Genomic DNA, 19697 nt, shown 5'->3' on the forward strand with positions numbered 1-19697 from the left:
GTGGCAAAAATTTGCCCAAAAATTTCATCAAAATCCAACCACATTACCAGCATTTTTGAAGAGTATCCAAGGGAGGTTACTTTTCTGCGATTATCCAACAACACAAACTGCATACATGTGACTTTATTATATCTGGTATATACATACTGAAATTTATTGCAAATTGTATTAAAATATAAAAACACTAAAATTCGTTAAAATGTTCATGAATATCTGGGGATAAAATGTTGTACTTCCAACGTTTGCGGCCGGGTGTTTCACTGTATATTTCTCGTAATTCCACATTACACAACTCGTGTAAATTACAGTCCTCACTGCTTTTTTCTACTGGTAGAAGAACTTCTTTTTCTTTCGGTTGAAAATATTTAAGAATAGACATGTTTGTTTTCACACTGTGACAACCATGTACAGTAAGTGTATCAAAATTTTAACTGGTGATTATCAACTACACATATTCAGTAGATTCAATAAAAATTGGTCAAGGTGAGAAAATCTCGGGTTTCATGTTTTTGTAACAATACAGGTAATACAAAAGCAATTGTCATTTCATACCTGATGTTAGGTATTCTAGTGTTAAGGTTTAGCAGTATATCACAAAACAACAGATTTTTTAGTGAATGAACAGCATTTTGACACACAACTTATCTGTCCAATACATGTTTTACTGTTCTGTCCCACAGAGTTGGATACTTAAAATATTCTAAATGAGTTGTCCCCCTTTAAATAAGAATGCCATTTGTAAAGAAATAAATGTAAACAATTGTCAAAAACAATGTTTTACCTAGTTATGTAAAGTTTATACACTAGTACGATGTTGAAAATGCATCAAAACGAAGACATGTAACAGCTTTTTAAAAATGGTGTGGTTTTAAAGGCGCTGGACTGTCCAGAAGTGTGGCCACTTCATGCAGTCCCTTTCTGGAATTCAATACATATATGAATAAATTGACAATGGTTTTATAGGATAATATAAATGTTTTATATGCTGTTAAATTTTCATGTAAAACAATGCTTTCTTTCTATGATTTGAGGACGTTCGAACTTTTTTCTCCGAAACATGGACCTATACCTTAACATTTATATGGTTTCAAATTTTGGACATAGGTATATTTTCGAGCGTTGTATTTTTGCCACTTCATATGGATGGCGAAATAGACGAAAAATTAACCATGACAAAAATATCCCAAAGTACGGTAACTATCATACCTCGCATGAGCATTGATCTCAGTAAGGGGCAGACAACATTCAGTCTAGACCTAGGTACCACAAAGATTGGGTCTGCACTGGTCACAAAGGCAGAATCACATGCTGCCAGCTGGATAAAAGGTTAAAATATCAGATAACGCAATAAGACACAAAAAACAGAATGTTCTGCATTTTAATTTTCATTATGCACATTTTGAACTTATCATTTACTAGTATATTTCACCTTAACGTCTAAAGCATCTTGGAATAAAAAGGTTTAAGATTGACTTGAAAAATTTGCTAAAGTCAGTTGATGTGACAGTTGAAATGAGCATTTATTCTTCAGTTGATATTTTGAACACCTTGATGGCCTGGCTTTTTGTCATGCCAACAAAGAGTTTGTTGCTTGTCTTACAGTATGCGAGACTTGCTGGATGCAAGATGCCATGACCGATTTGCAGTAGTATGTCCATTTCTTGTTTTTCGGTAGATAACACTTGGATATTGTCAGACTTGTGTCCGCAGACATAGGGTGTTCCAGATCCATCCACAGCCATTTGAGTTGGCTGAAGCAAGCTTATAGGTTTGTAGATAGATTTGACCTTGCCATCAATGGTCATACACGTAATGGTGTTTTCTTCACTATCAGACACATATAAGATTGTGTTTTCAGCATCAAGAACAATATGTATGGGAGAAGTGAACAGTGGTTTGTTTGTGTAATCTTTGTCAAAAGTTGTCAGAACATATCCACGCATGTCCATTATCTTGATTTTAGCTGGGTTTATATAAGAAACTATAAAATTTCCTTCACTGATTGCTATTCCACAACAACTTTTCCCAACTTTGATTTCTTCAGTGATTTCTTCTGACTTTGATAAAGGGTTTAGGGAACTGAGACGCCTATGTTTTAGTTTGGAAATGTTTATAATTTTGACCTGCCCTTGGTCTGGAAATGTTATGGCTACTTTGTTTTCATCTGTTGATGTCATATCCCAGGGCCCAGATGACATCTTATGCAGAGTAAAAGAATTCATTTTGTCGTGAAGATTCCGAAAATGTAAAATTGCATTGTTGTCATAATCACCAACCACTAGCTGATTTTCTGATGGTATGCATAAACTTGTACAGGAAATTGTCTTATTGTCCTTCCTAGTTGGTGTTATCTCATATTCAAAAGTTGCATTTTTTTTCTGGCCAGATTTTGCGTCTCCAGATTTTAGAATTTCAATGCAGCAGAAGTATTCATTCTCTGATTCAGAACTTCCATCTTTAAGAACTGCTTTTTTCGTCTGAATAGAGTATCTATTAATTTCACTGTCTTTATTTATTTCTTTAAGGTCTTCTTTGATCTGACATAGAATTTTCTCACTTTTCTTCATGGCAATAAACAGTTTAGGTCTTTGACCAATTTCTGTTTTGGGTGGTTTTCAAAATAATGAAGCTTTTTCTTCTCTCTCACCTTACTTCAATTCAGTTCAGTTTTAGAATGTGTTTTGGAGCAAAATATATCCAAATCAATGTACTCAATAAATGTGTGCAATTTTATCTTGATGGCTCAAGCAGTTTTAAAGTTATATTAAATTATATAGCTAATTGTGTCCCCTGTGCACCCAAAAAAGTGTGACATTTTACATGAAGTATAGTTTTCAACTGAGGTTTACTTTTTAAAACCATGATTTATTGTTACAGCTTTGGCTTTTTAATGTAACTTAAACTCTGCACATTTAAATAAAATACTTCTTTTCATTACCTACATCTTATTGTTACTAATATTTCACATCTTGTGATGGAACCCTTTTCACGAAAAATAGTGAAAAAAATACTAAATTTAAATGTTGAACACTACAATTTCATAACCCTATTACTTTTCAAAAGTCTTAATGTTTTTCTAAGATCTTTATCCTTTCAGCTGTGAAGACACAGTATGATTTTTTTCTTTAATAAAACGACTTTCTCAGAAACTTGATGAATGTCTATACACCTAAAAATGTCCCCTGTGCACCTTTTCAGTTGTTAAGTGTCAGATTTCTTTTATTCTTTAAATAAAATGGGATTTTACTTTATTTTCCTTGAAAGGGAGTTACAACAGATACAAAAGCAGCCTTCAACTTCACATATTACTGACTGTTAAACATTCACAAAGCCAAAAGTGATGTCCCCTGTGCACCCTTTTTAGCTCATCTGATTTTTTGAAAAAAAATGATGAGTTATTGTCATCACTTGAGCGGTTGTCGGCGTCGGCGTCGGCGTCGGCGTCTGCGTCGGCGTTGCCTGGTTAAGTTTTATGTTTAGGTCAGCTTTTCTCCTAAACTATCAAAGCTATTGCTTTGAAACTTGGAAGACTTGTTCACCATCATAAGCTGACCCTGTATAGCAGGAAACATAACTCCATCTTGCTTTTTGCAAGATTTATGGCCCCTTTTGTACTTAGAAAATATCAGACTTCTTGGTTGATTTCTTGGTTAAGTTTTATGTTTAGGTCAACTTTTCTCATAAACTATCAAAGCTATTGCTTTGAAACTTGGAATACTTGTTCACCATCATAAGCAGACCCTGTACATCAAGAAACATAACTCCATCCTGCTTTTTGCAAGATTTATGGCCCCTTTTGGACTTAGAAAATATCAGATTTCTTGGTTAAGTTTTATGTTTAGGTCAACTTTTTCTCTTAAACTATCAAAGCTATTGCTTTGAAACTTGCAACACTTGTTCACCATCATAAGCTGACCCTGTACAGCAAGCAACATAACTCCATCCTGCTTTTTGCAATAATTATTGCCCCTTTTGGACTTAGAAAATCATTTTCTTGCTTGAGTATTATGTTTAAGGCAACTTTTCTCATAAACTATCAAAGCTATTGCTTTAAAACTTGCAACAGTTTTTCACAATCATAAGTGGACACTGTACATCAAGAAACATAACTCTATCCTGTTTTTGCAAGAATGATGGCCCTTTTTAGACTTAGAAAATCATGGGTAGGACAATATTTCTATTATACAAAAAAAATCAGATGAGCGTCAGCACCCGCAAGGCGGTGCTCTTGTTTTGACATATATCAATTATCATAGCATTACTGTAATTTGTGGTGGCATTTCTATATTCTTAGCAGTGTGTATGCAAAATTTAGGCATTACTTGATAATTTAGCATTATATAAGAAACCCTGGACAATTAAAAATTCATTGTTTGCATTTTTTTCCGAAGTTGCCAATTTTCAAGTTTAAAAGTGGAAACATCAATTTTATTGCTTCTTAAGCTCTTAAGTTTACCTAAATATGTAATTGTTCACTAGTAAATATTATGTAGTTAAAAGAATTTTACTTACCATGAACATATTCTATGAATAAATATTTTGATACAATTTGTCCCCTGTGCACCCTTTTTAGTAACATTATAAAGTATGTATGAATTTTACTATTCCTTTTTATCATGCATGGTATTTTGTCATTTTTCTAATATGAATAAGCAGTTCATGTAAATTAAATGATTTCAGTGTGTTAGTTATGTATAAAGTCACTTATTTTTCATTTAAAAGCATTACATTTTGTTGAATTTTCATGTTTTTGTAGTGAAAATTTTCAATTTTGTAGTTATTTTGTGGAATAAACTATTTTTTGATAGTATTTGTCTAAAGTTTATTACCAGTAGTCTTTTTATGAATAGAAAACTAATAATGGATGAATATTACACTGATCTTCAGTATGTGTCCCATGTGCATCTTTAAAATAACTCAATTTTGAGTAGACAATTCTAGAAATTAGAATTATTGGACATTCTTGAAATTTGGCATGTGGTTTATAAACATGCAACATGTCAGAAAAAAGTTGGTTTTATAATTATATGATAGTTATTTTGCATTCAGCAACAACTTTTCTAGGTAAAGTTTTATTTTCATGTCAAATTTGTGCAGAAAGGGTGATTTTAAAAACCAATGTCCACAAACATATGATTAAATAAGTTTCAAACCATACACATACACCCATTACTTATCATTTATGTTGAAAAAATTACTGTTATACATATTTCCTTGTCATAAAACCATGCAACATTTATCACCCACCTTACTGGAAATTCACTGAACTTTTGAATTAAAGGCTGAAATATTTTCTGATTGGCATTTCTCAACACTTCCCCAAAGTTATTTCCTTCAAATATGAAGTATTTGCTATAATAAAAAATAGGTGACCACCATAAGAAATAAGTTTGAATTTTCAACCCCTATGTCACACTTTTGCTTCATTATTTTGAAAACCACCCTTTTCTGTTCTATATCAGTTCTTAATATTTCCACGTCTGTTGACAACTTTTTTTGCTTCTGTAAACATTTTTGTAGTCTTTCTGCATCACGATTTTTAGTATCTGTCACTTTCATTAAAGTTTCAATGGTTAAATTTTCTAGATTCTGTTCTACCTTTCGTTTCTGTTCGTGGAGCTTTCTGATGTCATATGCTCTCTGTTTCATCAGGTCGTGTAGAATTTTCTCCTTTTTCTCTTGAAAATGTTTAATTATTGCATGCTCGCGTTCTTTGAAGGTTTTTTTCATGTCTTCCTTGTATTTGTTTATGGAAGAGGTTGCTGCTTCTTCCAGCAGACTGACGTCATTCATGTTTTTATCCAACTTCTGCATTGCCTCGTTCAGTTCCTCAGACACTTTATCAATGTCTTTGTTAAGTCGTTCCAGCTCTGGACCTTTTTCAATATTTTCCACAAGTTTTGGAAGGTGTTCGATTTCCACACAACTTTTATGTTTATTTATCTTGCAAATTTTACAAGCCAGTTCACCACAGTCTGAACAGTAAAATTTTATGAGTGTATCTTTATGTATAGAACATTTATCAAAACAAAAGTCTTGCGGCATGCTTTCTTTGTCAAGATGAGTGTGTTTAAAGTAAGTCCTTTTATCATACACAACACAGATAGAGCAAAGATATTCAGTGCAGTCTACACAAAATCCACTTGCAGAAACTTCTTTGTTGTCATGTAATTTACATTGTTCACAAAACATATCAGTAACTTCATCTGAAGTGTCTGTGATTGAAACACTGAAATCCTGTGGATTAAGAGAAGCCATTTTCTCAAAACAAAAAGTTTATTACATTTATTCACTGTTGTACAGATGATAATGTTCTCTTCATATATCACACAAACGTTCAAAAATTTATCAGTTTTGACACAGATTGTCTTCAGATAAAAGTTTACACTTTTCAGGACAGTGATAGGAGGGAAGATGTTGATAAAGTTACTGATTTTAAAGTACAGTCTAACTTGCATAAAATGTAACTCTGCTTAGAACAGTCTGAGCATTGGAATTCCCTTTGGGATCATAGAACGCAACCAAGCAAAACAAGCAAACATGGTCAGAATGTTTATTGATTTATACTGGTACAGGTCAAGTCTGAAACTGAGTTATCTTGGTCAGAAGTTAAGACAAACTGTAGTTTTGATATCTTGACACAAACAGTCACCATGATAAGACAATAGTCGTGTGCAGTACTCACACTACTACCTTAAAGGTCAAGAATTATAGAATTCTTCATTTTCAGATCAAAACTAAAACAGGTTAAAACAAGTTACAGTAGATGACTTAATTGACATCACCTTGAACTTTATTTAGACTTGTGTATTTGAGTTTGCTCCTGGTGGCCTTCACCTTGTCATTGAGAGCAATGGTACTCAGGTGAGCAAGTTAGTGCCTGTATGGCCTTCGTGTTTCTATAGAAGTTTGTGCATGCTTAAAGTTTTCAGTAGCTTTTTAGCTCACCTGAGCCAAAGGCTCATGGTGAGCTTTTGTGACCACTCAATGTCCGTTGTCAGTCGTCCGTCGTCCGTCCATCAACATTTTCTAAAAAAATCTTCTTGAAAACCACTGGGCAGAATTACACCAAACTTCACAGGAATGATCCTTGGGTGGTCCTCTTTCAAAATTGTTCAACGAATTTAATTCCATGCAGAACTCTGGTTGCCATGGCAACCGAAAGGAAAAACTTTAAAAATCTTCTTGTCCAAAACCACAAGGCCTAGGGCTTTGATATTTGGTATGTAGCACCATCTATTGGGTCTCTACCAAGAATATTCAAATTATCCCCCTCGGGTCAAATTTGGCCCTGCCCCAGGGCTCACATGGTTTATATAGACTTATATAGGGAAAAACTTTGAAAATCTTCTTGTCCAAAACCATAGCGCCTAGGGCTTTGATATTCAGTATGTAGCATCATCTAGTGGGCCTCTACAAAGATTATTCAAATTATGCCCCTAGGGTCAAATATGGCCCCGCCCCGGGGGTCACATGGCTTATATAGACATATATAGGGAAAAAATTTGAAAATCTTCTTGTACAAAACCATAAGTCTTAGGGCTTTGATACTTTTTATGTAGCATCATATAGCGGGCCTCTACCAAGATTCTTCACATGACCCCCCTAGGATGAAATATGGCCCCCAGGGGGTTCACATGGTTCATATAGACTTGTATAGGAAAAAAACTTTAGAAACCTTCTTGTCTGAAACCACAAGACCTAGGCGTTTGATGTTTGGTATGTAGCATTGTCTTGTGGTACTCTACCAAGATTGTTTATATTATTCCCTTGGGGTGAAAGGAGGCCCTGCCGCGGGGTTCCCTAGTTTTACATAGACATATATAGGAAAAAACTTTCAAAATTTTCTTGCCTGAAACTGCAAGGCCTATGCTTTTGATATTTGGTATGTTGCATTGCCTAGTGGACTACTACCAAAATTGTTCAAATTATGCCCTTGGGGTGAAAGAGGCCCTGCCGTTTTACATAGACTTATATAGGAAAAAACTTTAAAAATCTTCTTATCTGAAAGTTCAAGGCTTATGCCTTTGAAAGTTTGTATGTATCATTGCCTTGTTGATCTCTAACAAGTTTGTTCGAATTATGCCCCTGGGGTGAAAAGAGGCCCCGCCCCAGGGGTCACTTGATACATTATTTATATAGGAAAAAATACTTCAAAAATTATCAGATCATATTTCCTAGACTGTTTTATTATAATTACCTGATGACCCAAAGTAATAAGGGTCACCCATCTGTGACCTTGACCCACTGACCTACTTTCTTGTTTTTAAGATACAGCCTTGAAATTTGGATGACATGTACAGTTTTGCACACTAATCTTAGAACTGACTTTCAGTGACCATGAATATGACCTACTGACCTACTTTCTTGTTTTTGAAGCTTTAGCAAAGAAATTTGTTCAAGCAAGCAACTTAACTCAGGTGAGCGATATAGGGCCATTATGGCCCTCTTGTTTTAGATTTTAGTGGAAATATGATAAAAGAAACATGTACTAGAAAAAAAGTCTTATGTACATACATAATGAAATATAAATCGATGCTGCTGCCTCAGTCACATATAAAATCTTGATATGGTAGTTACTTATACTTTCAGTTTAATAGTCCCGTAGGTGACACCTATAAACAGGTTGGACTGTTATGTCAAATTTTGAGAGGTAAAGATTAGATAAAATGTGTGTAACGTGTACTTAGTTATCTGAAATGTGGATGGGTACAAATTTCAAAATTTAGAACTGATGAATAAGCTAATTAAATGTAGGTGCAGTACATTTGGTAAATTGTATGTCAGTTATTGTTGCTTTAAGAATGTCATTGTTAGCATTATACACATAACCTGAAATTGAATACCTATTTACAAACAGTAGGTTGGACCCAACTTGCCCCTATCCCAAACTTCGTATTTACACCTACAGCAGTGGAAATTTACTTTTTATGCCAAAAAATTGGTGAATGATCACTAACTTGGTGGGATAAGTTAATAAAACATGTGTGCATGTATACAATGCATGTATGTTCTAATTTATAATGGTATAATCATTAATAATGAAATGAGCCGTGCCATGAGAAAATCAACATAGTGGGTTTGCGACCAGCATGGATCCAGACCAGCCTGCGCATCCGCGCAGTCTGGTCAGGATCCATGCTGTTCGCTAACAGATTCTCCAATTCCAATAGGCTTTAAAAGCGAACAGCATGGAGCCTGACCAGACTGCGCGGATGCGCAGGCTGGTCTGGATCCATGCTGGTCGCAAACCCACTATGTTGATTTTCTCATGGCGCGGCTCATTTAATGTCATTTGTGGGTGAAATACTAAAGTAGTCATATTCAAAGGCTTTTGTCAAAACAGCATTAGTCAAAAATCATATGTGGAATTTTTATTAAGTTTTTGCTTTATTTTTATGTTACAAATTTATATTTTCAATGTTTGCCTTTAGATTAAAAGATTAAAAAAAAATGACCTGCTTATCAAAACTTTTTGAACCCTGCTCATATCTGATAATATGTATATGTTTATAGCTTTTTGATTTAGTTGATTGAAGTCCAAGGTAAAGTTGATGATGTTATTTGGCCTTGTACCTATTTTATATTTAAGACAATATGCGGCATGATCTTAATGTACATTTTATAAAATAAGGAAATGGTGTACTGTGAAATGATTGATATTAGTGGGGGACTAATTAGAACTGATTTCATGGTTGAGTCAATCTGTGAAAAAAATCCTGACAAAAAAGCAAAATTCCCATTCATTTTATATTCAAAGTTTAAAATTCACAAATTCATATCCCCACAAAATAGCTGTTTGGACTAAAACAACCAAATTTTGTCCCCACAAAATTACATGATTTTATATGATTGTTTCAGTCTAGCCAAGTTAGCGCTAAATAAGGAGACTTATTGACTGCATATATAGCAGTGACGAGTTCAATCTCTAGGTTGTGCAAAAATACTGGTAGTATACTGACTTCAAATGAAATTATTTTCAGTCATGTGCTTAGAAGAGATAGATTCAGGAAACATATTTGAGTTTACTAACAAGATAGGTATTGATGTTGCTATAAAAACTGTTGAACTATATCATTTTCCTATTACAGGTGGTGACCTTGGAGATTCCAGCGAGGAGGAGACTACAGAGGTTCTTGGACAAACAGCACAGTAAGGACACACTTTCTCTTTTATCTGTTTACAAAGTTCTCACTCTTAATTTTATCTTGATAAGAGGATATCCACAAATTCACGTCCCACGGAAGTCGCTGTTTTTGGCAAAAACCACAAAATTAAATGATTTCACTGTAATTATGTCTCCCCCCCCCCCAGACATATTGTTTTTGCCCTGTCCATCCCTCTGTCCGTCCGTACGTACGTACGTCACACTTCATTTCCGATCAATAACTGGAGAACCATTTGATCTAGAACCTTCAAATTTCATAGGGTTGTAGGGCTGCTGGATTAGACGACCCCTATTGTTTTTGGGATCACTCCGTCAAAGGTCAAGGTCACAGGGGCCTGAACATTGAAAACCATTTCCGATCAATAACTAGAGAACCACTTGACCCAGAATGTTGGAACTTCATAGGATGATTGGTCATGTAGAGTAGATGACCCCTATTGGTTTTGGGGTCACTCCGTCAAAGGTCAAGGTCACAGGGGCCTGAACATTGAAAACCATTTCCGATCAATAACTAGAGAACCACTTGACCCAGAATGTTGAAACTTCATAGGATGATTGTACATGTAGAGTAAATGACCCCTATTGATTTTGGGGTCACTCTGTTAAAGGTCAAGGTCACAGGGGCCTGAACATGGAAAACCGTTTTCGATCAATAACTTGAGAACTTCTCGACCCAGAATGTTGAAACTTCATAGGATCATTGTTCATGCAGAGTAGATGACCCCTATTGTTTTTGGGGACACTCTGTTAAAGGTCAAGGTCACAGGGGCCTGAACATTGATATCCATTTCCAGTCAATAACTTGAGAACCTCTTTATCCAGAATGTTGAAACTTCATAGGATGATTGAACATGCAGAGTAGATGACCCCTATCGATTTTGGGGTCACTCTGTTAAAGGTCAAGGTCACAGGAGCCTGAACATGGAAAACAATTTCCGATCAATAACTTCAGAACCACTTGACCCAGAATGTTGAAACTTCGTAGGATGATTGAACATGCAGAGTAGATGACCACTATTTATTTTGAGGCCACTTGATCAAAGGTCAAGGTCACAGGAGCCTGAACAGTGACTTGAGAACCACTAGGCTAAGAGTGTTGAAACTTAGGGGGATGACTGGACATGCCAAGTAGATGATCCCTATTGCAACCAACCATCAGTGTCTCTTTGACTTTCGCTCCTGACCCCTATTGACTTCTTGCCTTAGGACTTTGCATTGGGGGAGACATGTGGTTTTTTACAAAAGCAATTTCTAGTTTGGATTCTGGAGAAAGTCCATTTTGTACTCTTTTAAATGTGGTAGTTTTTCCCTTTTTGTGCCGCCACCCCCATCCCCCCCCCCCCCCCCCCCCCCCCCCATGAGTGGTGGGGGCATATAGATTTGCTCTTGTCTGTCCATCCATCCGAGAATGTTGTGTTGCGCCTAGCTCCAAAAGTATTAGACGTAGAGTCACAAAGTTTTACAGGAATGTTGGTCAGCATGTGTAGTTGTGCACCTGGGGTTTCGCTTCTGGATTCATTCAGTCGTCTAGGAGTTATGACCTCTGACTTTATAAAAATGGGTTGTTTTAGTGTTGTGTCGTGCTTAGCTCCAAAAGTATTTGACGTAGAGTCACAAAACTTTACGGGAATGTTGGTCAGCATGTGTAGTTGTGCACCTGGGGTTTCGTGTCCGGATTAATTCAGCCGTGTAGGAGTTATGGCCCCTGACTTAGTAAAAACTTGGTCATTTTGATATTGTGTCGCACGTAGCTCCAAAAGTTTTTGACCTAGAGTTACCAAAGTTTACAAGAATGTTGGTCAGCATGTGCAGTTGTGCACCTGGGGTTTTGCGTCCGTATTCATTCAGTATTGTAGGTGTTATGACCCCTGACTTAGTTAAAAATTGGTCATTTTAATGTTGTGTCGCGCGTAGCTCCAAAAGTATTTGACCTAGAGTCACCAAAGTTTACAGGAATGTTGGTCAGTAGGTGCAGTTTTGCACCCGTGGTTTCGCATCTGGATTCATTCAGTTGTGTAGGAGTTATGGCCCCTGACTTAGTTAAAAATTGGTCATTTTAATGTTGTGTCGCGCGTAGCTCCAAAAGTATTTGACCTAGAGTCACCAGAGTTTACAGGAATGTTGGTCAGCATGTGCAGTTGTGCACCTGGGGTTTCACGTCCGGATTCATTCAGTATTATAGGAGTTATGGCCCCTGACCTAGGAAAAAATTGTCATTTTAATGTTTTGTCGCACGTAGCTCCAAAAATATTTTACTTAGTCATTATTTCACTACACAAGACCAGACCTCTTGTCCAGACTTACTCAAAAAAAAAAGTTTGTGCAACATGTATGTTAAAATGTACTTGACCTAGAATCATAAAACATTAGAGGATTGTTTTATAGCCTATGAAGTGTTCTCTTTAGGATTTTACTCAGCTAGGCCAAAGTTATGGCCAACTAAGTGAGAAATACACATAAGGTTCTTAAAAGTTTGTGTTGCAAACATCTTAAAAATTGTTTAACCTGAGTCATTAAACCATGTTACAGTGGCAGGAGTGGGGGCACCTGTGTCCTATGGACACACATCTAGTTATCACTTACCATACTGCTTGTTGTAGACATTGGGGTAGCTACTAATTAAGAAAAAGCTTCTTTATATATTGCAGGAAACAGATGACAGGAGCACATAAAACGAAGAAGGGAAAATCCTGACTTGTTTTGTAATTTGAAAAAAAAAAAATAAATAAATGCACACCAGTTTTCTTACTGCTTTATTTCACGCCTGAAGGGATGTATTATGTTAACAATTTCCTGTTCACTCTGTAACTCTTGAACCCCTTGAAGGATTTTGAAGAAAATTGACATGAATGTTCACCACATCAAAACGATGTGCAGAGTGCATGTTCTGGATGGCTCGCTTCAAGGTCAAGGTCACATTTAAGGGTCTGAGGTCATACCAAAGTACTTGTAATTCATTTTTGAAAAAATTTATATTTTTATGTTACTTAAAAACGTCAAAATATTTGTGACAATGAAAGTTTAAAATTGCTGGATGTTGAACCAAAATTTTGATATGATGCACAGAAAAATTCAATAGTAAGCATTGAAAAAGGGAAAGCGGAATCAAGACCTTATTCACCATCATTAGCTCACCTGAGCAATGCTCAGGTGAGTTTTTGTGATCGCTTGATGTCCGGCATCTGTCTGTCGTCTGTCAACATTTAGCTTGTGTATGCGATAGAGGCTGTACTTTTCAACTGATCTTCATGAAATTTTGTCAGAATGATAACCTTGATCAAATCTAGGCAAGTTTGAAAATAGGTCATCTTGGGTCAAAAACTAGGTCAAATCAAAGAAAAACGTGTTTGCGATAGAGGCTGTATTTTTCAACTGATCTTCATGAAATTTTGTCAGAATGATGACCTTGATGAAATCTAGGCCAAGTTTGAAAATGGTTCATCTGGGTCAAAAACTAGGTCACTAGGTCAAATCAAAGAAAAACCTTGTGTATGCAATAAAGGCTCTATTTTTCAGCTGATCTTCATGAAATTTGGTCAGAATGATAACCTTGAGGAAATCTAGGCCGAATTAAAAAAGCGGTCATCTGGGGTCAAAAACTAGGTCACTAGGTGAAATCAAAGAAAAACCTTGTGTATGCGATAGAGGCTGTATTTTTCAACTGATCTTCATGAAATTTTGTCAGAATGATAGCCTTGATGAAATCTAGGCCAAATTCAAAAATAGCTCATCTGGGGTCAAAACCTAGGTCACTTGGTCAAATCAAAGAAAAAACCTTGTGTATGCGATAGAGGCTGTATTTTTCGACTGATCTTCATGAAAGTTTGTCAAAATGATTGCCTTGATGAAATCTAGGCCATGTTCGAAAATGGTTTATCTGTGGTCAAAAGCTAGGTCAAATCAAAGAAAAACCTTGTGTATGCGATAGCGGCTGTATTTTTCAACTAATCTTCATGAAATTTTTTGTCAGAATGGTTACCTTGATGAAATATAGGCCAAGTTGAAAATAGGTCATCTGGGGTCAAAAACTAGGTTACTAGGTCAAATCAAAGAAATACCTTGTGTATGGGATAGAGGCTGTATTTTTCAACTGATCTTCATGAAATTTTGTCTGAATGATTGCCTTGATGAAATCTTAGCCAAGTTCCAAAATGGGTCATCTGGTTTCAAAAACTAGGTCAAATCAAAGAAAACCCTTGTGTATGCAATAGAGGCTGTATTTTTCAACTGATCTTAATGAAATTTTGTCAGAATGATTACCTTGATGAAATCTAGGCCAAGTTCGAATATGGGTCATCAAGGGTCAAAAACTAGGTCACTGTGTCAAATGAAAGAAAGACCTTGTGTATGCGATAGAGGCTGTATTTTTCAACTGATCTTCATGAAATTTTGTCAGAATGATAACATTGATGAAATCTAGGATAAGTTTGAAAATGGGTCACCTGGGGTCAAAAATTAGGTCACTAGGTCAAATCAAAGAAAAAACTTCGTGTATGCAATAGAGACTGTATTTTTCAGTTGAGGTTCATAAAATTTGGTCAGAATGATAGCCTTGATGAAATTAAGGTAAAGTTCGAATATTGGTCATCTTGGGTCAGAAACTAGGTCGCTAGGAAAAATCAAAGAAAAATGTTTTGTATGTGATAGAGGCTGTATTTTTCAATTGAGGTTCATGAAATTTGGTCAGAATGATTGCCATGATCAAATCTAGGTCATCTATGCTCAAAAACTAGGTCACTAGGTCAAATGGAAGAAAAAACAAGCCTTGTTTACACTTAAGAAACCACCTTTTTGGTTCAATCTTAATGAAAATTGGTCAAAATATTTTTTTGTATGAAATCACGAGGTCAGACATGTTTACACTGTTATGGTGTGTTTCTCAGGTGAGCGACCTAGGGCCATCTTGGTCCTCTTTTTACGTTTTGGGTTCAGGTAGGAATTATACAAAAAGCTTACTCCGGTTTATATTTCCAAAACTGAATGCTGAGCTGTGCAGAATCAAGGTTAAATAGTAATACAAACTCAATATGACTGTCTTAATAATAAATGTGTGGACAGGACAATACATGGTGCAGATGCATTTATAACTATACAGTGTAATATGTATTTGTAATAGATTACTAGATCAGCTTCGAGAAATATGTACTTATTTTGTGGAGCATTGCGCTCCGTATCTCCACTGCAGAACTTGTACATATTAGTCTATACAAAATACTATAACCTATTAATATAAAATTTTTATGTGGTTTATAAACATGCAAAAGGCTAGAAAAAATAGGTTTTATAATAATATGTTAATTATTTTTCATTCAGCAACAACTTTTCTAGGTAAAATTTTTTGTGAAAGAAACAAATGGAATAGGATTGGCAAACTAAGTATGAATTGCTAGTGCTTTTCATATTCTGTTGTTCATTTCACATTAACTATGAAAAATGTTTATTTCTTTTCTTAATTGTATCATTATTGTAGCTTCTATGGAAACATGATCTTGTCATGTTTTATGCAAGATTTTTTTGTTATTAAACAAAGAAGGCTGAAACTGTTATTATTGAGCAATTCATTTTTCTAACATCACAATTATTACGTCATAGCAGCATGCTGGCAAAGAAGTCAACAAATCAGACACTTATTTGATGCATATTATTAGCTGGCTGGACTATTCAAGGAAGTTACGGAAGTATAGGGTCAAAATATTACCAGAGATTTTCAGACAAAAGATTTGTTAGTTTTGGGTTTAACGCTGTTTTTCAACAGTATTTCAGTCATGTAACAGCGGCCAGTTAACCTAACCAGTGTTCCTGGATTCTGTACCAGTACAAACCTGTTCTCCGCAAGTAACTGCCAACTTCCCCACATGAATCAGAGGTCGAGGACTAATGATTTCAGACACAATGTCGAGACAAAAGAAGAAAACTATTTAAGAAATCAATGAATGTACCTGTATTTGGATAAGTACTATATGGCAATGTGTGACCATGCTGGTAAGCAAGTGTTTAAAGTTTCAAAGCCATATATCAAACAGATTAGACTATAAGATTCTTTCACTGGTTGTAGGTGCAGATGGGAAGGCATCGAGGGTAACTGTTTAGGCGGTAACGAGGCTCCCTGCCTTGAATTTTATTCCGGTTTTTTAAATATTACTCATAAATCTTCTACATATATGTAGTTCGTAATACGTCATTTAATGCACGAGTCACCTTACACCCCAGGGTGTAAAATGGATTTTTCAAGCACTGGTAAAAATACCGGAAATCCCCGTCTGTTATGTAAGAAAAAATATGGAATGGTATGCTAAACTTAATTTCTATGTCTAACAAAGAATTGGCAAAACCGAATGATGCTCCGCTATGCATCAGTCTAACTGAAGTTCATCTCCAGTTAACGCTACGCTTTGGATCTGAAGACGTGCTATTGATAGCCTCGTTCTGACTACCCTTCCACTAGGCAATCAGAGCCTTGCTTTCTATATTTTGAAAGTTAAAGTAGAAGTTTAAACAAGAGTTGTCAGACAGCAACGCTCGACTATTCAACTGCCATGTCATTTGAAAGAATACAAAAGTCGAAAAAGGTGCATCAGTTTGTGAAAATGCAATACTAGCATGGATCCTGCACAATGCTATGACACTGAACAAGTGTGTGAAGTTTCAGTCCATTCCCATCAGTGGATACCTTGATACCAGTTAACATACAAAACCTTAACCAAAAATTTCTAAGTCAAAAAAGGGGCATAATTTTGTAAAAAAGCAAAATAAGAGTTCTGGAACCTGTGCAATGTTAGTTTATCACAGAAAATATGTGTGTAATCTATTCCCACAAGTGGTTAATGAGTTACCAGCTTACATACAACAAAAACTGTCCGTAAGACAGCCAATGCTTGACTATTCGAAATATTCATAACTTTATCATGACATCACCATACATTAGGATTTCTAACTGACCAATCGGAAAGCTGCATTTTTTGAGTACCTGCCAGTTTCCACTTTGGTATACCGAAGTATATTTACTATGAACATATAGTGACTTTAGAAGTAAATACTACACTATTTTAGAAATCTAAGATTTTTCACTGAACATGCCCCAGATGATGCTACAAACAACAAAACTTTAAAGTTTCATTGAAATGTTATATTGCTTTAATACATTTATTTTAGTTTAAAGTTTGAGATTTTACACAGGGAGTCTATGATAAAGTCCGAGTAAAATGTAATCAATACCCAAGTGAAGTTAGTATTATTCCGTAATGTTTTAGACGTGTTAAAAACATGAATTGTCCCAGGAGCAGGAAAATATTACCCTAAATGTTAAAATATCTATGGTTTCAATCTAGTATCTGCATTTGTTTTGGAGATTGTAACGTCAAAGTTATGGGACTTGATGCTATCAAATAGTTTTATAACCCCAAAGTCACATGTAAAGTTTAAGTTCAATATCTGCAGTAAATTTTGTTTCAAATCTATATGCCTTTAAATGATAGCTGTATGTACTTGCATGCAAAAGTTTAACCAGGTAGTGACATGGATGGCAGGGCGAGTAGAACAGAGATAAATCAGGACGTGGATGCCGATGCACGGGTGAATCCAATACCTCAACCTAGCCTGGGCTTTTCATGTTAAAAACTAGAGATGCTTTTGAGAAAAGCGCATGTCTCCCACAACTGCCCCTATAAAAAATGTCTAGTTTCTCTAGATGGCTTAGATGAATGGACGCAGTTAGATGGCTTGGATGAGTGGACTCAATCAGTAATTCAAGGGCCATAATTCAAAAGTGCCTGGGCGGATTTGGCTAGTTATTTAACTTGGCCGAGGTTTTATGGTCAAACACATTTTGTTCAAGTTTGGTGCAGATTTGATGAGAAATGTTCAACTTAGAGTGCGGACAAGCTTTGTGACAGACAGACACACAGACTGGAGTAAATCAATATATCTCCCACACCACTGTGTGGTGGGAGACATAATTCTTATGACGATCACATCATATCTGCGCACTTGCAATTCGAGAGGAATCATATGTCACAGTACAGACTTGTTCACAAAGGTGTCGGACAGCTGGTAGAGCACTCTCCCTGTAAGCGAGGGGTCCCGGACTGACTGCACATTTTTCTCACCCTTTGACATTTTGCTTTTTGGATGGTTCAACCAAATGCCTGATGAAAGGAGTTGTCTGACTGGTTCAAATACAAGAAGCTGCGTTCAATAAATGCTCGATGCCCCAGGTGGCATCCTTGTTGATACAAAGCAACCCAAGTCAAGAACAAGGTCAAACTGAGGTCAGGTGATGTGTGAAGATGAGGAATGGTCACATGTTACATCTGCATTAGTATCCAGTCATTCTAGTAAGAGGTATTGATGCAAGGTGAAACGGTCCATGTGGTTAAACCAAGAGATGGCCCATATAAAGCAACTGAAGCCAAACTGAGGTCAGGTGATGTGTGAAGATGAGGAATGGTCACAGGTTACATCTGCATTAGTATCAAGTCATTCTAGTAAGGGGTATTGATGATAGACGAAACAGTCCCATGTGGTTAAACCAAGAGATGGCCCATATAAAGCAACCGAAGTCCAAAATGAGGTCAAGGTCAAACTGAGGTCAGGTGATGTGTGAAGAGAGGAATGGTCACAGGTTACATCTCCATTAGAATCAAGTCATTCTGGTAAGGGGTATTGATGCTAGACAAAACTGTCCCATTTGGTTAACCTAATATGGACTGACAGACAAGACAATCTATATTTGCCTCCGAGGGAGGGGGGGCATAAAAAATAGCAATATCGAAAAATCCTAAAACAAGTATGCCCATGGGCAGAATGTTGAATTTTTGTCTTTCATTGTGAAGTTTCAATGAAATTTTGTTAAAAACAGGGAGATAATTCAAAAACTAGGTATGGTAGTTATGATTCTTTGACACTGTACTTTTGTCTCAATTGCCTCTATGATTATGTGAACCTTCAATCAAATGCAATTCATACTTTTCAAGTTTTACTCTGGACAATGCCGCAACTATATGCTCGCTCTTCAGGAAGCATAAAAATGGCTATTACCGGGCTTAAGTCCTTGTTACCTAGTCTTGTCTACATAATTCATATTATGAAGACTATGAGGGCAAGTTGAAAGTGTCCATAATTCAGACAAAAGTCCTTGGGATTTCTGTTCTCTTGCCTACAACTGAACAAGGTACAAAAACGAAAGTTTCAAAGCTTTATCTCAAAAGGATTTGTCAAAACATGGACTGGTATGAAAAACTTATTAAAGGAGTGACGCAGACGTGAGTAGGATAGCTCTATTTATTCTTTGATTAGATGAGCTAATTAATTTACTGAGAATGGTAGTAAAATCCTGTGACCTTAATTCTGGCATATTCATTCAATTGCAATGTCAAACATAGTGCAGTCCTTTTTAATGGACAGATTTGTATTGATAAAACCACTGTATCTGGTACACAACCTAACTTAGAGAGCTCAGTGACTCATTCATTTTTCCTATGAAAATACATAGTGACATACTTTAGTTTGAAGTTAAAAACAGAAATAAGCA

General features: G+C 36.0%; 1 protein-coding gene across 1 annotated transcript in view; it reads left to right on the plus strand.

Moving 5' to 3' along the window:
• Window positions 1-15708, plus strand: part of LOC123557610 (exosome complex component RRP45-like) — a 42401-nt gene extending 26693 nt beyond the window's left edge. The window contains exons 13-14 of the mRNA XM_053543961.1: window positions 10092-10152; window positions 12817-15708. Coding sequence (XP_053399936.1) covers window positions 10092-10152; window positions 12817-12862 — 107 coding nt within the window. The 3' untranslated portion in view covers window positions 12863-15708. The remainder of the gene's footprint in view (window positions 1-10091; window positions 10153-12816) is intronic.
• Window positions 15709-19697: the final 3989 nt, after the last annotated feature.

This window comes from Mercenaria mercenaria, chromosome 5 (genome assembly GCF_021730395.1).
Source record: "Mercenaria mercenaria strain notata chromosome 5, MADL_Memer_1, whole genome shotgun sequence".
NCBI lineage: Eukaryota > Metazoa > Mollusca > Bivalvia > Venerida > Veneridae > Mercenaria > Mercenaria mercenaria.